At 44.2% G+C, this 14905-nt stretch overlaps 2 protein-coding genes across 4 annotated transcripts in view; one reads left to right on the top strand and one right to left on the bottom strand.

The window, feature by feature from the left end:
* FBXW7 (F-box and WD repeat domain containing 7) overlaps window positions 1–317 on the bottom strand; it is a 211006-nt gene extending 210689 nt beyond the window's left edge. For 2 of the 3 annotated variants that reach the window (XM_056562711.1, XM_056562717.1), the window contains exon 1: window positions 181–317. The gene's annotated coding sequence lies outside the window, so the exon portion shown is untranslated. Of the gene's footprint in view, window positions 1–48; window positions 148–180 lie in introns of those variants that run through there. The other variant, XM_056562727.1, reaches the window with a different exon arrangement.
* A 52-nt stretch (window positions 318–369) lies between these two features.
* ERCC8 (ERCC excision repair 8, CSA ubiquitin ligase complex subunit) lies at window positions 370–2979 on the top strand. The gene is made up of 2 exons (XM_056562776.1): window positions 370–538; window positions 1662–2979. Exon 2 carries the CDS (start codon window positions 1780–1782, stop codon window positions 2971–2973), a length of 1194 nt encoding a protein of 397 aa, XP_056418751.1. The 5' UTR covers window positions 370–538; window positions 1662–1779; the 3' UTR covers window positions 2974–2979.
* The last annotated feature ends 11926 nt before the right edge of the window (window positions 2980–14905 follow it).

Below are 14905 nucleotides of genomic sequence, written 5' to 3'. Positions count from 1 at the left end.
GGCTATTGAGTCACACAAAAACTTGTGTACTATGTATATAGTAGACACCTATGTGTATACATATACAGCGTGCGGTCTGCTCCACCACAGAGCGGGGGACACACATACATACACACACACACACGTATACATAGCGTGTGAATGTAGCCGGTACCGGGGAGCACCGAGTAAGGGGGTCACCTGATAGGGTCACGTGTCCAAACGGGGTCCGGCCGCGGCTGGAGAACACACTGGCACACGCACACTTAGCGGAAGGTGCTCGCGGAGAGATACAAGCACGGAGGAGAGAGAGAGAGGGCGCGCCGGGATGACGTCAGTCGCTCGGCAACAACTAGTGCTGCCTCGGCGCAGGACAAGTGACGTCATCCACTGGAGCCGGAAGCAGAGACAGGAGAGACTGTGTAGACTCGCACGTCGGTTTTTGTTATTGCTGTAATGTAGAGGGCCTTTAGTGTTATGGACAGGACCGCACTATTCCTATGTGCAGTCATGTTATAGCATGTGAATAGTTGGCGCCTAAAGGAGACTTTCTCACAAGGTAAGTTCCCCTGACTCAGTGGATATAGTCGTGTTTCACAACCAGTGTGCCTCCACCTGTTGCAAAACTACAACTCCCAGCATGCCCGGACAGTTTATGTTTTGCGACAGCTAGAGGCGCTCTAATTTGGAAACGCTGAAGTAAGGAACAGTAATGTAGTAGCCCATGGCAACCAAACAAATTCCACCTTTCAGGACCTGGTAACTGAAGTCAGCCCCCTGATTGGTCCTTCTGGCTCTTCTTGCAGTTTTTCTTAGCGCCATTTGTGATCGTTCTCACCCCAGGATAGATGTAAGAAGGAAAAGCATAAAAACGTTGCGCTCCTTTTTTTTTTGTAGTATTAGCAAGAGGTGTATGCCCACCACCGCACCTATAGTTCTATACATACCTTGTTGAGTTGTGCTGACTCTGGCATGAGGTATTTGCAATATGACGCCCATGGACCCATTCCGCGTACCCTGGGGTGCAGGTAAGGAAATCTGTAGAATATAGGAAGAAAGGGAGTCTTGGTGAGCAGCTCTGCCTGGTTTACAAAGAAATTCTTAGCCACCACAGTTGCACCGGACTTTTGAAATGTATTAAAGGAGTACTCCAGGATAAGAAAACATATCCCCTATCCTAAGGATAGGGGATGAGTTTCAGATCACGGAGGGTCCGACCGCTATCTTCCATACGGGGCCCCAGTAGTCAGCGGCAAGGGGACTACAGCAGCCAATATGCCCCCTTAATACATCTCTATGGGAGAGCCGGAGCGCTGCATTCATCCACCTCTGCCATAGAAATGTATTGAGTCGCTGCGTCATGCGGTGGTTGAAATGCGCTATTTCGACAAAGAGCCGAGGGTCCCGTTTGGGGGGGGGGGCCATAGGTCGGACCCACCGGGATATGAAACTTATCCCCTATCCTTAGGGGATACGTTTTCTTATCCTGGAGTACTCCTTTAATGGAGCATAAAAGTGGACAATGCGATTTGGTGCTCACGTGCACCTTATGTCCATTTTAAAACAATAACTGGGGTCCTGGCTTGCCGGGCTCATTTAGTTGTGCTGAATACAAAGAGGTTGCTGGTCGCTATATTCATTGTGATGTATTACCATACTGATATTGTGTGTCTTTCTTGCAGGGAACAAGAGGGACCTCCTGTCTGATGGCAGTATCCTTTGCTGGGCTTTACTGATCAACATGTGTCCGTCTTTGGTTTGTTGCATAGTTTATTATATTTAGTTACGTTTTACTGGAAAATGATAGGATTTCTGTGGTCCAGACTTTGCGGCTTAGATAGCCCTGTTCGTCTCCAGCGGGCGGAATCCACCCGTAGGGTGCTAAGCTTGGAGCTAAATGAAGGCCGAGATGTGGAACGAATGCACGAAAACGGGGTTAATACTTTGGATGTGGATCCGGTGGAAGGACGATATATGCTGTCCGGTGGTGCAGATGGTATCATCGTTCTGTATGACCTGGAAAGTTCAAGTCAGAAGCCCTCCTTTACCTGTAAAGCACTGTGCAAAGTGGGCAAAGGCCACCCTGATGTGCACAAGTTTAGTGTAGAGACAGTTCAGTGGTACCCTCACGACACAGGCATGTTCACATCAAGTTCATTTGACAAGACTCTGAAAATCTGGGACACAAACACCTTGCAGCTAGCAGAAGTCTTTAACTTTGATGGGAATGTTTACAGCCACCACATGTCTCCATTGGCAACAAAGCATAGCTTAATAGCAGTAGGAACAAAAAACCCAAAAGTGCAGCTATGTGACTTGAAATCTGGCTCCAGTAGCCACATACTGCAGGGGCACAGAGGGGAAGTTCTGTCTGTTTCCTGGTCTCCAAGATATGATTATATTTTAGCTACTGCAAGCGCTGACAGCAAAGCGAAACTGTGGGATGTCCGCAAAGCAGCTGGTTGCCTGATAACATTAGACCAGTACAATGGAGAAAAGTCCAAATCTTCATCAGAGGCTATCAACACTGCCCACAATGGAAGGGTTAATGGGTTATGCTTCACAAATGATGGTCTTCATCTGCTGACTGTTGGTACTGATGACAGAATGCGCCTGTGGAACAGTGCCACTGGGGAAAACACTCTGGTCAACTATGGCAAAGTTTCAAATGACAGTAGAAAGGGTGTAAAGTTTACGGTGTCTCTGGGGTGTAGCCCAGAGTTTGTGTTTGTTCCATATGACAGTACCATTGTTTTGTATACCATACACTCTGGTAAAAAAATAAGTGTACTGAGGGGGCATTATAATGATGTGAACTGTTGTGTGTTTCAGCCTCACTTCCAGGAGCTTTACAGCGGTGGCAAGGACTGTAATGTTTTAGCATGGGTTCCAGCAGTACGTGAACCTGTTCCTGATGATGAAAGTGAAAAGTCAAAGTCACATCTTCATCCTGCACTTCAAGATGCATGGAGCAGTAGTGACGAAGATGGCTGAAGCTAATTTTTTTGAGAAAATAAAACCTGATTAATGTAATACGTTTTTATGGTGTAATTTATTAGAGGAAATATTAATCGTGTTAATGTGAGTTGCCCACCAAGAACAGTGAAGGAGAAACACTGGCTGTACCCATAGGGCTATTTCTGTTGTCATATAATTCTAGATACTGTACAATTACTACATTTTTTTTTTTATGCAATTTTTGGCATGTCGCAAATTGTTCAGTCAAAGACTGTTGTTGCAAACACCTCAAACATGATTGTCCATAGGCAGACTTTTGGTTTTTGTTTCAGGATTTTCCATGTAGACTTTGCTGCAGAAAAATCCATAGTGGATATTTCCATATTAAATTTTTCTGCTTCTAATGAATGCGGTCTTGGACCACTTTAGTCTGCATATAAAGCATACTTGCACTTTAATGGGGAAAAATAAAAACATAAAAATGCCTCAGTTTATCTTTGCTAAGATTAGGAGGATTGTTGTGATGTTACCAATGTCAACCTTCTTTGTAATGCCCCATCATAGTGCGGAATCGGCAGTATGCCAATTGTCTTGCTATTTTTCCTTGCTTGCTTTGCTGGACTGTACACAAAAGTCATTAGTCTATCTTTGATCCATTTTAAAATCTGTGCCTAAATGGCCCAACAAGAAACTTTCCTCTCTGCTCCTGGCTGCTTTTATCTGTATATTACTGTACCGTATGAGATGAGATTCATACTGCTTCTCCATAGGACCCTTCTCCAGCATGAAGACCCTTTTATGTAATTCAATGATGCTTGGTCTTGTCGCTGAAAACTGGTTCTACGTGTGCTCCCAGCAATACACAGCTGGGAGCAGGGAGAACAACTCCTCATTTGGCCATTTAGGCTACGTTCACACTACGGAACTTCCGCCTGCAATTCCGCTTTGAAATTGCAGGCAGAAATTCCACTTACTAAAATGTATAGTATTGTGAATGGGTTTCCGTTCACAAATTTACAGTTCGGAATTTGTGAACGGATAATCTGCATGAAAATTTCCACCTGAAGAATGGCGTTGCTCATTCTTCAGGGGGAAATACTCGCAGAATACATTGCAGCCTATTGGAGACTGCAGTGTCCGCGCGGTCCTAGCGCTGACTGATACAGAAATTTTCTGCCTGGAGATTCTGAAGCATGAACCTAGCCTTAGGCACAGATTTTAAATATGTATAATTTGTACAAATAGCTATCATACAGAAAACCTCCAGTAGGCACAGGAATATCTTGACACTACAACACAATCTCACAGAGTCCAGGATGGAGCACGGAGATATCTAGTATTAATTCTCAATTCCCCAGAGCCCCCATGGAAAGGTAACAGGGTACCTAGTAACAACTCAGAAAAACGAATACAACAGTATATAATTATAGAACACTGAACACAAGTCAGGAATAATCGCAATCCCTCAGAAAACCGAAGATACAGGAGATCTATAAAGATACCTGCGTCACAAAAATATAGATTTTTCACATACCTTCACATATTTTTTTTTTTGATATGCTATCTTTGTTAGGGGGGGGGGGGGGAATCTGTGTCCTTTCATTACAAAAGGATGATAGGGGAGTACACCACAATAGGTAAATGGAATAGTCGGGCAGAATGGGAAAAATAATTTGGTATTTTGACCAGGGCTGTGGAGTCGGTAGATAAATGTTCCGACTCTGGAGTTTTTTGTACTTCCGACTCCGACCCCCTGACTCCGACTCCTCTGTATTAATATGCGAATGTATTTTATACATTTCTTGAAGGAAAGAAAGGCAACATACCTGTCATTACCACAGGACTACGAGCTCGGAAGCCAACAGTCTACTGTATTGAACAGTTTGTGTGTTGATCTGCTGCTGAAGATAGGGCAGTGGGAGGATCCAGGAATGGGCATTTATTATAAAACATGATTTCCCTAGTAGAATCCCATAGTCATGTTTAAAGGGGTACTCCGCCCCTAGACATCTTATTCACTATCCAAAGGATAGGGGATAAGATGTCAGATTGCCGGGGTCCCGCTGCTGGGGACCCCTGGGATCCCCGCTGCGGCACTGCACTTTCATTACTACACAGAGCAAGTTCGCTCTGTGCGTAATGACGGGCGATACAGGGGACAGAGCGGCGTGACATAATGGCTCCGCCCCTTGCGACATTAAGGCCCGCCCCCTTAATGCAAGTATATGGCAGGGGGCGTGACGACCGCCATGCCCTCTCCCATAGACTTGTATTGAGGGGGCGGGCCGTGAAGTCACGAGGGGCGGAGCCATGTAGTAACGATGCTCCGGCCCCTGTATCGCCCGTCATTACGCACAGAGCGAACTCGCTCTGTGCAGTAATGATAGCGCGGTGCCGCAGCGGCAATCCCGGGGGTCCCCAGCAGCGAGACCCCGGCTATCTGACATATTATCCCCTATCCTTTGGATAGGGGATAAGATGTCTAGGGGCGGAGTTTAAGCTAACAATCGAGTTTACAAGTTTTTATAGCCCTTTTCCAATGGTTTACAGCTTCAGTCTTGAACTATTGACCCTCCATTCCCTTCACTTGCACAAGTGTCTCTAGTCCTGCAAAAAACATATTTACTTAATCCCTTATTAGTGAGAGGCTAGATTACCCATGGGTTCCCTGTAACAGCACAACACAACACTATGGAAAGTATAAGTATTGCTACTCCTAATTGTGCGATGCGTGCCATATAGTAAAGCACAGGAAAAGCATGCTTCTTCACGGTCACTTAACGTGTTTGTTTTGGGGTTACATGAGGCACTGCATGCATTGGTCTTCATTCTTACAGTAGAGAAGTCATTAATTATAACTTTTTGTGAATTGGGACATTTAAACTTGTTTTTTTTTTTTTTTTTTCTTTTTTTTTTTTTTTTTTTTATTCCAATCTAAATTTAGTCAGAGTCGGTGCATTGTTTTCCGACTCGAGGTACCCAAAATTTTGTTCAACTCCTTGACTCCAACTCCACAGCCCTGATTTTGACAGATGAACTGTGGCACCAAGCTCTGCTCAGTCCTCAAACAGTTTCAGTTAACCAAAATCTTAGGATCTCGCAACTTTAAAATGGTTCATAGGCTTCATTTCTTTCCCAGAAAAAGAAATACATTTAAACAAAACACTGAGGCTAGTTGTAGGAAGTGTGGACTTGTAAATGCTGATTTGCTACATATGTATTGGAACTGCCCAAAACTAAGTAATTATTGGTGGAAATTTTGGATAAAGTTACCGGGTGTATGGGAGGTAATATGCATTTTGATGCCAAACAGGTTATACTGGGTTGCTTTGAACAAAGTCTCCTCCAAGGGCTAGTTTTTTGCAGAGCGTTCTATTTTTAGGGAAACTGGAAATTTTGTGAAAGTGGATTAATGCAGTGGGCCCCTCTTATGAAGAATGGGCTAAAGAAGTAGAATATGCTACGGGACTGGAAAAAGCAATCATTAAATGAAAAAAAGTCAATACACAATGGTAAAAGAGATGGTCTATTTGAGTATAGGGTTTTTTTTTTTTCTCTCGTTGACCTTGGGTGAGGGAAAAAATATAAGGGTGGTTTATAGGTATAAAATCTATTATACAATTCTCTGTCTTGTAACTATATTATTATATGTGTATTACATTGTTTTGTAAAAGAATAAAAATTTATATTAAAAAGGGGGAGGGGGGAAGCAGTAAAAGGAAAGGGGGGAAAAAAGGGGTACTCATGTGAATTTTTTATAATTCTGTTGTTATGCCTGCGCTGCCACAATCAAAAAAACAAATATCCCTGTCCCAGTCTCCGCTGCGATATTCTTCTTCTGGTGTCTGACACGTCGTCACATTGTTGCTCAGCTTATTGCTGGCCGCAGAAGCATCTCCCTTTGGCCAGTGATAGGATGAGCAGCAGTGTGATGTATTGGGCCTGACCCTGGTCTTCTTCCTGCTTCTGGGGCTCGATACATCACACTACTACTCAGCTAATCAACGGTAGAGTTGGGACATCCCTGCAGCCGGTGATAAGCTGGGTGGCAGTTTGATGTGCCTGGCTTCGTAAGCAGGAATAATACTGCAAGGGAGGAAGAGGCAGCGATACCAGCAGCACCAGGCAACAGAGGGAGGCAAGTCTTTAGGCCCCCCCCCATTGTGGCAGCACGGGCATAATGGGAGAACATATTTCACAGAAGTACCCCTTCAAAATGATTCTTACAAACCATAGCACAGAAGAGGCTCACTTGTTGTTTTGAAAACTTTGTGAAGGATCTGAGGGAACATTTATCAACACCAATCACCAATGTGAATAGCACAACCCCAAACTGAATTGAAAAACAGTCTTCTAAAAAGGTGTGTTGCTCTCAAATATCACCAGTATGCAAAATATGTAACAGTAGTATAGAGAGGTTTCACTGTTTTAGAAATTAGGTGTGTCTAGTGCTGGGCGGTATCGCCAAAAATGTATATCACAGTATTTTTCTAAATTATGGTGGATTCACGGTATGTAACAGTGTTTCAGGGGAGGGGGGGTGGTCCTCGGTATAGTGTCAGGGGTCCTCACCATGGTACCCGGGGTCTCGGTCAGGCCGCCCGGTAACTCTCTTCCATGTCTCCGCAGTTCTTCACGAGTTTCCCGGGCCTGCCCGGAAGTCATGTGCCCGCTGGGAGTTGTAGTCCCCTCCCAGCTCCTCACAGCCAGTTCAGTGCTACTCGGACTACACTTCCCAGAGACTCTGTGCGACCGGTCGTTTCTCTACGCCATCACGCATTGGAGTTGGTTGCTATGGAAATGGACTTGTGGTATGTGAAAAATTCATATCGCAAAGAAAAAACACCAGTATTCTGTATGAACCGGTATACCGCCCAGCACTATGTGTGTCAGTCATACTTTTTGTATATCATTTGACTCCTGATTACGGCTTATGTACATGTCATTGTTGTATACTTGTCAATGAACCATGGGCATCTTGTGAGGCATTGGATTCAAGCCTACGAGCATTGATGTCACAACTTATTTTTTTATGGGTCCATGCAGAATCGAAGAGAAAAAACCTCTGTATACCTCCAAATAAAATCAAAGCCACATTAAGGAACAGCATGTAACCTTAGTAGGGTACAGAAAACTTATTACAGATCTGTGCAACACAGATTAAATATACAGCATATATCTAATATCTAAATGTCTTAACAGACACAAGTTTGGACATTACAATTTAAGGTACACCTAGAGCTATTTTCACTAACTACTATCGTGCAGCACCGTGGGGATTGTATCTGGAGTTTTTATTGACGCATCCGTTTCCTTGTCTGGTGTTTTGAACTCTATGGGGCATTTATCATTGTAGGTGTAAGTGAAGCATTTTTCTACACCTTTGTTTTTGTATGCTGGTAATGTGTAGGAGCACCAAATTTATTAAAAGGTCGCAGAGCATTTCATAAATTTTGTGCAGGTTACTAAAATTTTACACTTCACATACACCATGAAGCTTAGCTAAGTGTGGGCTGGTGTATTTTAGAGACTTTTCAGTGGCTTTGCACCTTTTTTGCGCCTTTTCACAAAAAGGCGCAATTCATAAAACTCTTCCATATCATGTGTATCGCCAAAATCAGTGGATTACAACTCAATCTGAAAATATTTATAAACCACAAGGCCGAAAAAAGGCGCAAATAAACCCTACTTGCGCCTTTTCTAGACACAAAAAACTGTCTAAAGACAATGATAAATGTCGGCCTATATGTTTATTAGTTCTTGATTTCTGATCTTTAGTTTTTGTACATGCACTGATCATAGAGTTCATGATCACTGAATTAGTGTTTCCTCTGTGCTTTACCATTGGTCTATAGTTTTTCTCTGTGCTGCTTACTGATCTGTGTCCTCTAAACCTAAAGTTATTATAGAGGTCTATTTTCCTGTTATGTTTCTGGCTTGTGACCGACTGTTTATTAGTATGTGTTTTTAAGGCCACTGCACTTTAGTTCAGGTAGGGACCGGCGCCCAGTTATCGATCCACCGTTTAGGGTGGATGGGCAAGTAGGCAGGGAGAGATGTTTTAGGGTCAGTTTAGGGCTCACTCTCCCCTGGTCTGTCCCTGACAGTTACAAGTCCATCTCCAGAGATCTAGATTTGCCGTTGTCCACAGTGCGCAACATTATCAAGAAGTTTGCAACCCATGGCACTGTAGATAATCTCCCTGGGCGTGGACGGAAGAGAAAATTGATGAAAGGTGTCAATGCAGGCTAGTCTGGGTTGTGGATAAGCAACTCCAAACAAGTTCCAAAGATATTCAAGCTGTCCTGCAGGCTCAGGGAGCATCAGTGTCAGCGTGAACTATCCGTTGACATTTAAATGAAATGAAACGCTATGACAGGAGACCCAGGAGGACCCCACTGCTGACAAGCCAAAATCCTTCTAGGAAAATGTTTTGTGGACAGGTGAGACCAAGATAGAGCTTTTTGGTAAAGCACATCATTCTACTGTTTACCAAAAACAGAATGAGGCCTACAAAGAAAAGAACACAGTACCTACAAGTGAAATATGATGGAGGTTCAATGAAGTTTTGAAATCTGAGGATTTTGGGTCGCACTGTACAGCCCAGTGTCAGAAAGCTTGGTTTGCGTCCGGGATCTTGGGTCTTCCAGCAGGACAATGATCCCAAACATATGTAAAAAAGCACCCAGAAATGGATGGCAAAATAGCACTGGAGAGTTCTGAAGTGGCCAGCAATGAGTCCAGATCTAAATCCCATTGAACTCCCGTGGATAGATCTTAAAATTGCTGTTGGGAAAAGGCGCCCTTCCAGTAAGGCTAAGTCTCCACTTGGTTTTTTGCACTGCGTTTTTAGGGATTAACCTCCCTGGCGGTATGATTCTGTCTGGAAATGTGTACCAAAAGCGGTACAATTTTTTTTAACTCAATTTCACATCTCCCTCCGCCCATTTCACATCTCCCCCGTCACATTCCCCTCTCCCTTGTCACATCCCCGTCACATTCTCCCCCCTCCTTGTCACATTCTTCCCCCCTTGTCACATTCCCCCCCTTGTCACATTCTCCCCCTTCATGTTACATTCCCCTCCCCGTCACATCCCCCCCCTTGTCACATCCCCCCTTCATGTCACATTCCCCTCCCCCCCCTGTCACATCCCCCCTTCATGTCACATTCCCCTCCCCCCCTGTCAAATCCCCCCTTGTCACATTCCCCCCCAGTCACATCCCCCCCCAGTCACATTCCCCCCTGTCACATTGCCCCCCCAGTCACATTCCCCCCCAGTCACATTCCCCCCCAGTCACATTCCCCCCCAGTCACATTCCCCCCCTGTCACATTCCCCCCCTGTCACATTCCCCCCCAGTCACATTCCCCCCCCTGTCACATTCCCCCCTTGTCACATTCATCCCCCCCCCCCCCCCCCCCCTTGTCACCTTCTTGTCCTGCAGCAAATACACTAGGTTTGCCGGGCAGATTTCAAACCTAGTGTATTTGCTGCAGAACAAGCCCTTTCCCCTTCAGCCAATCACAGGCTTTACACCACTGCGGCCCGTGATTGGCTGAAAAGGGAAAGGTCCTAGAAGATGAATAGTGAAGAGAGGACACCCCGGGCTGCACGGAGGGGAACGGCATCTGCAGGGACCGGGATTAGGTGAGCAAAAGGTTTTTTTATTTTACTACTTCTTCCCTTTACACTTAGCTCAGTGTTTTTCTACCAGGGGGCCTCCAGCTGTTGTGAAACTACTACTCCCAGCATGCCCGAACAGCCTTTGGCTGTTCGGGCATGCTGAGAGTTGTAGTTTTGGAACAGCTGGAGGCCCCCTGGTAGGGAAACACTGACTTTTAGTATTTTTCTTTACCTGCTCTGGCCGGCCCCTGCAACGGGAGCCGACCAGAGCAGATAATCGCATGTTTTCCCGGGGGTCGCATCGCTATATCGCATTGCTTTTGCGATATATCGTGCAGCCCGGCCGGGAACTCTGCAATTCTACCCCTAGCGTGACTCGGGGTTACCGATCCTGGCTGGGAAAATTAACCCCGAGTCACGCTCGGGAATACCGCTCAGGAGGTTAAAAAAACGCCTGAAAAATCGCCAGTGCAAGTGACGTCATCATGCGTTTTTTCTGGCGTTTTTTCCGGCATTTTTTTCATTTGTGTGGAAATTGCACCTTGGCGTTTTTTTTTTTGGTACCCAAAATTTCTTGGGTACCAAAAAAATTAAAAAAAAGGATGCAGCAGTGATGGAAATTTTTTTTATTAAATGCAATGTATATATTTTAACCCAATTTTTATTCTTTTTTAATAAAGTATGTGTTTCACTTTTTTTTTAAATAAATTTTTAACATTTTTCATGCAGTACTACTACTCCCAGCATGGAACAGACTGTTCCATGCTGGGAGTGATTGTACCTGTACTATAGACATATATCGTCCATAATATAGCAGAGAAGCGAGCCGGTCTATACATCGCTCGCCTCTCTGCACTATACTCCGGCCACTGATGTCAACAGAAATTCATATTTCCCACCCAGAGCTGTGATTGGCCGGATGGTTGCAGCCAATCATAGCTCTGAGGAAAAGATGAATGAATGAGTGGCCGGCCCGGAGTATAGTGCAGAGCAGGGATGTGAGCGATGTATACAGTCGCTCCATCTCTGCTATAGACAGGACGATCACAGAGGGTGTTAGTAGTGACATCCACTGTGATGTGTCCTTAAGCAGGCACTACTACTCCCAACATGGAGCACACTCTGCTCCATGCTGGGAGCTGTAGTACCTGTATTAATAGACAGATCGCAGCAAGTGTAACTTCTGACACCCACTGCGATCTGTCTATTAATGCAGGTACTACAGCTCCCAGCATAAGGCAGAGTGTGCTCCATGTTGGGAGTAGTATTACCTGCAGTTATGGAAAGATCACTGCGGGTATCACTCCTGACACCCGCTGTGATGCTCCTGTATAATGTATGGATGCATGGTCCCCTGCACGGCCGTATATATACACATATTCCTATTTCTCACAGAGAGCTGTGAATAAATATGGTACTGATAAAAAAATACAGATCACGGTGCAAAAAATTAGACCCTATACAGCCCCATATATGGAAAAATAAGAAAATGATAGGGGGTCAGAAGAGAACATTTTAAGCATACTGATTTTATTTTTTTAACATGCTGAGCAAAATGGAGTAGTTGCCCTTAGCAACATATCAGAATTGTAATCAGGTGTGTACCCCTATAGTATGTCCTGGAGTCAATGTATGGTGAGTGGCAGTGTTGTGGCTCCAAGCCCGGCCAGTACCTTCTATAGCCACCCCACATGTGTTCCGGTGTCCCCTTCAAGTACATCAGTAACTAAAAATATTCTGATACAATTTTACAAAAACTATATTGAACAAAAGTGGGCAGGGCAATGCATTTTTCTTATTTTTCATTTCGGTTTCATTTTCGGTTTCGCCCCAAAATTTCCCTTTCGGTGCATCCCTAGTATAAAGTGCAACTGCATGAAATTTTATATTTAAATTACATGTGAAGTATGAGGTGATAGGTGCTTAAAGTGTGTGTGTGTAGAAATGCATATATACAAAGAAACCGCTATAAAGTGGACGTGCCCTCACTCGCCATCCATACATTTTTGTCCCTGAGTCTGCTGTGCTGTGTCTCTTCAGTCACTGCAGGCTACCCCCCCCCCCCCCCCCCCACACACACACACTGTCTTCATGCTGCAGTCTGATCGACAGGACAGGAGTGAGCTTAGAGAAGAGCTAATCCCATCCTCACTCGCCATGTATTCACTTCCTCCCCAAGTCTGCTGTGCTGTGCTGGGTCTCTTCATCCAGTCACTGTAGGCTGCTCTGTTACACAGAGGCAACACAATAGTTTAATAGGACAGGAGTTTGCACAAAGGATTCTAGTCCCGCTCTCACTTACTGGACTTTGTCCCAGCCTGTACTTGAGCTTGGACAAAGAAGATGCTGCAGCCTGGCAGGATTATGTTCTGGATGTTATGAAGACCCCTAGAGTTTTTTTTGTTTTTTTCATGATTCTATTATTTCTATATAAAGTAGAAACCATTTTTATTAAGTATATTAAATAGGTTAATGTTTTGCCAAGATGTACAACATATAAAACATTTTTGATTTTGAAAGTGCCCATTTAAACTGAGGAATGTAGTACTTCAGGTGTTTAGACATTTTAACCAAGAGTGTACCAGACTTGTGGAGGTCTGTTTCTTTGTTTCTTTTTCCTATGTCTTGACTGATTTCTTTTTATTTCTTTTTTTTTTTTATGTCCAGCAGAGAGACAAGAAGTGTTTGACAGCAGGCCCTTAAAATCCTGCCACAGGTACACCTCCATTGAGATTACATAATGGCAATTAGCCTATCAGAAGCTTATAAAGCCATGACATAACCTTGAATTTTGCAAGATATTAACCCCTAGAGGTTGCAATGCATACCTGTACACCCTAGCTGCCTGGTACGTCCTGAGTCCTGCCTGGATTATAAAGCAAGTGCAGGAGCTGTGCTGGCTTAATAGACTGCGGGGGACCTGCTAGTAATAGCAGACATAAGCAATCATGCTGATGCCCACAATTAACCCTTTAGATGGCAAAATCAATACTGATCTCATCTGAAGAATTCAAGTCACTGGAATCCAACGGACTGTCCGGCTTCTATTTACTGTGGGTAAGGCACCGAACTTAGTCTCCGAGGCAGATCTGTACTTAGAGAACCTAAGGTAATTGGCTGGGTAACACATCTGGGGTGTACTTTGACCCTTTAAATGTCTGAGAGAGCATGTGCTTGCTAGAGGTCAGTATAAGAGCTACTAAAGCAAAGGAAACCCAGGCTGGACAGTGGCAGTGACAGGTGAGCAGGTGTTCTGTCTGCTCTTGCTTTGCAGTTACAAAATGTTTGTTTGTAAACATCAGTTGGAACAATTGTGTAAGGTTTGTGTAAAATTTGTGTAAGGTACAAAGTATGTATCCTAAACAACTATAGTTAGTTCACATGGAATCTCTGGAGGGGAAAACTAACTTTTAATGGCTTTAACCTAATGTATGCAAATTTATAACTTCAACTGCATACTGCTTATTTCAGGTAATGAAGTAGTATCTCTTTGGCTAAGTTTCTACTTTCTGTTTTTTGTGCTGCGTTTTTTGGGTAGAAAAAAACGCCTGAAAAAACACCAGTGCAATTTCCTGCGTCTTGCGTTTTTTCTTGCGTTTTTTCATTTGTGTGGAAATTGCACCTTGGCAGTTTTTTTTGGTACCCAAAATTTGTTGGTGCAGCAGTGATGGAAAAAATGTTATTAAACGAAATGTATATATTTTATAACAAGATTTTTATTATTTTTTGAATAAAGTGTGTTTCACTTTTTCTCTACTTTTTACATTTTTTAGGTAGCACTACTACTCCCAGCATGGAACACACTGTTCCATGATGGGAGTAGTAGTACCTGTACTACTAGACATATCGCCCCGGGTGTCAGTCCTGACACCCGATGCAATCGTCCATAATATAGCAGAGATGCGAGCAGCTCTATACAGCGCTCACATCTCTGCACTATACTCCGGCCAGTGATGTGAATAGAACATCACTCATTCATATTTTCTGCCCAGAGCTGTGATTGGCCGGATGGTTGCAGCCAATCACAGCTCTGAGGAAAATATGAATGAGTGAGTGTCCGAGTGTAGTGCAGAGATGCGAGCGCTGTATACAGCCGCTCCATCTCTGATAAAGACAGGACGATCACAGCGGGTGTTAGTAGTGATACACGCTGTAATCTGTTCTTACCTGCAAGTACTACTACTCCCAACATGGAGCACACTCTGCTCAATGCTGGGAGCTGTAGTACCTGCATTAATAGACAGATTGCAGCGAGTGTAACTTCTGACACCCGCTGCGATCTGTCTATTAATGCAGGTACTACAGCTCCCAGCATGGAGCAGAGTGTGCTCCATGTTGGGAGTAG

This window comes from Hyla sarda, chromosome 1 (genome assembly GCF_029499605.1).
Source record: "Hyla sarda isolate aHylSar1 chromosome 1, aHylSar1.hap1, whole genome shotgun sequence".
NCBI classification, from domain to species: Eukaryota; Metazoa; Chordata; class Amphibia; order Anura; family Hylidae; genus Hyla; species Hyla sarda.
The sequence above is the reverse complement of the archived record's forward strand: the minus strand, read 5'-3'. Positions and strand labels throughout refer to the sequence as shown.

Coding starts and splice junctions, on each gene's coding strand:
- ERCC8 (XM_056562776.1), top strand. CDS start 1,780: ATGATAGGATTTCTGTGGTCCAGACTTTGCGGCTTAGATAGCCCTGTT.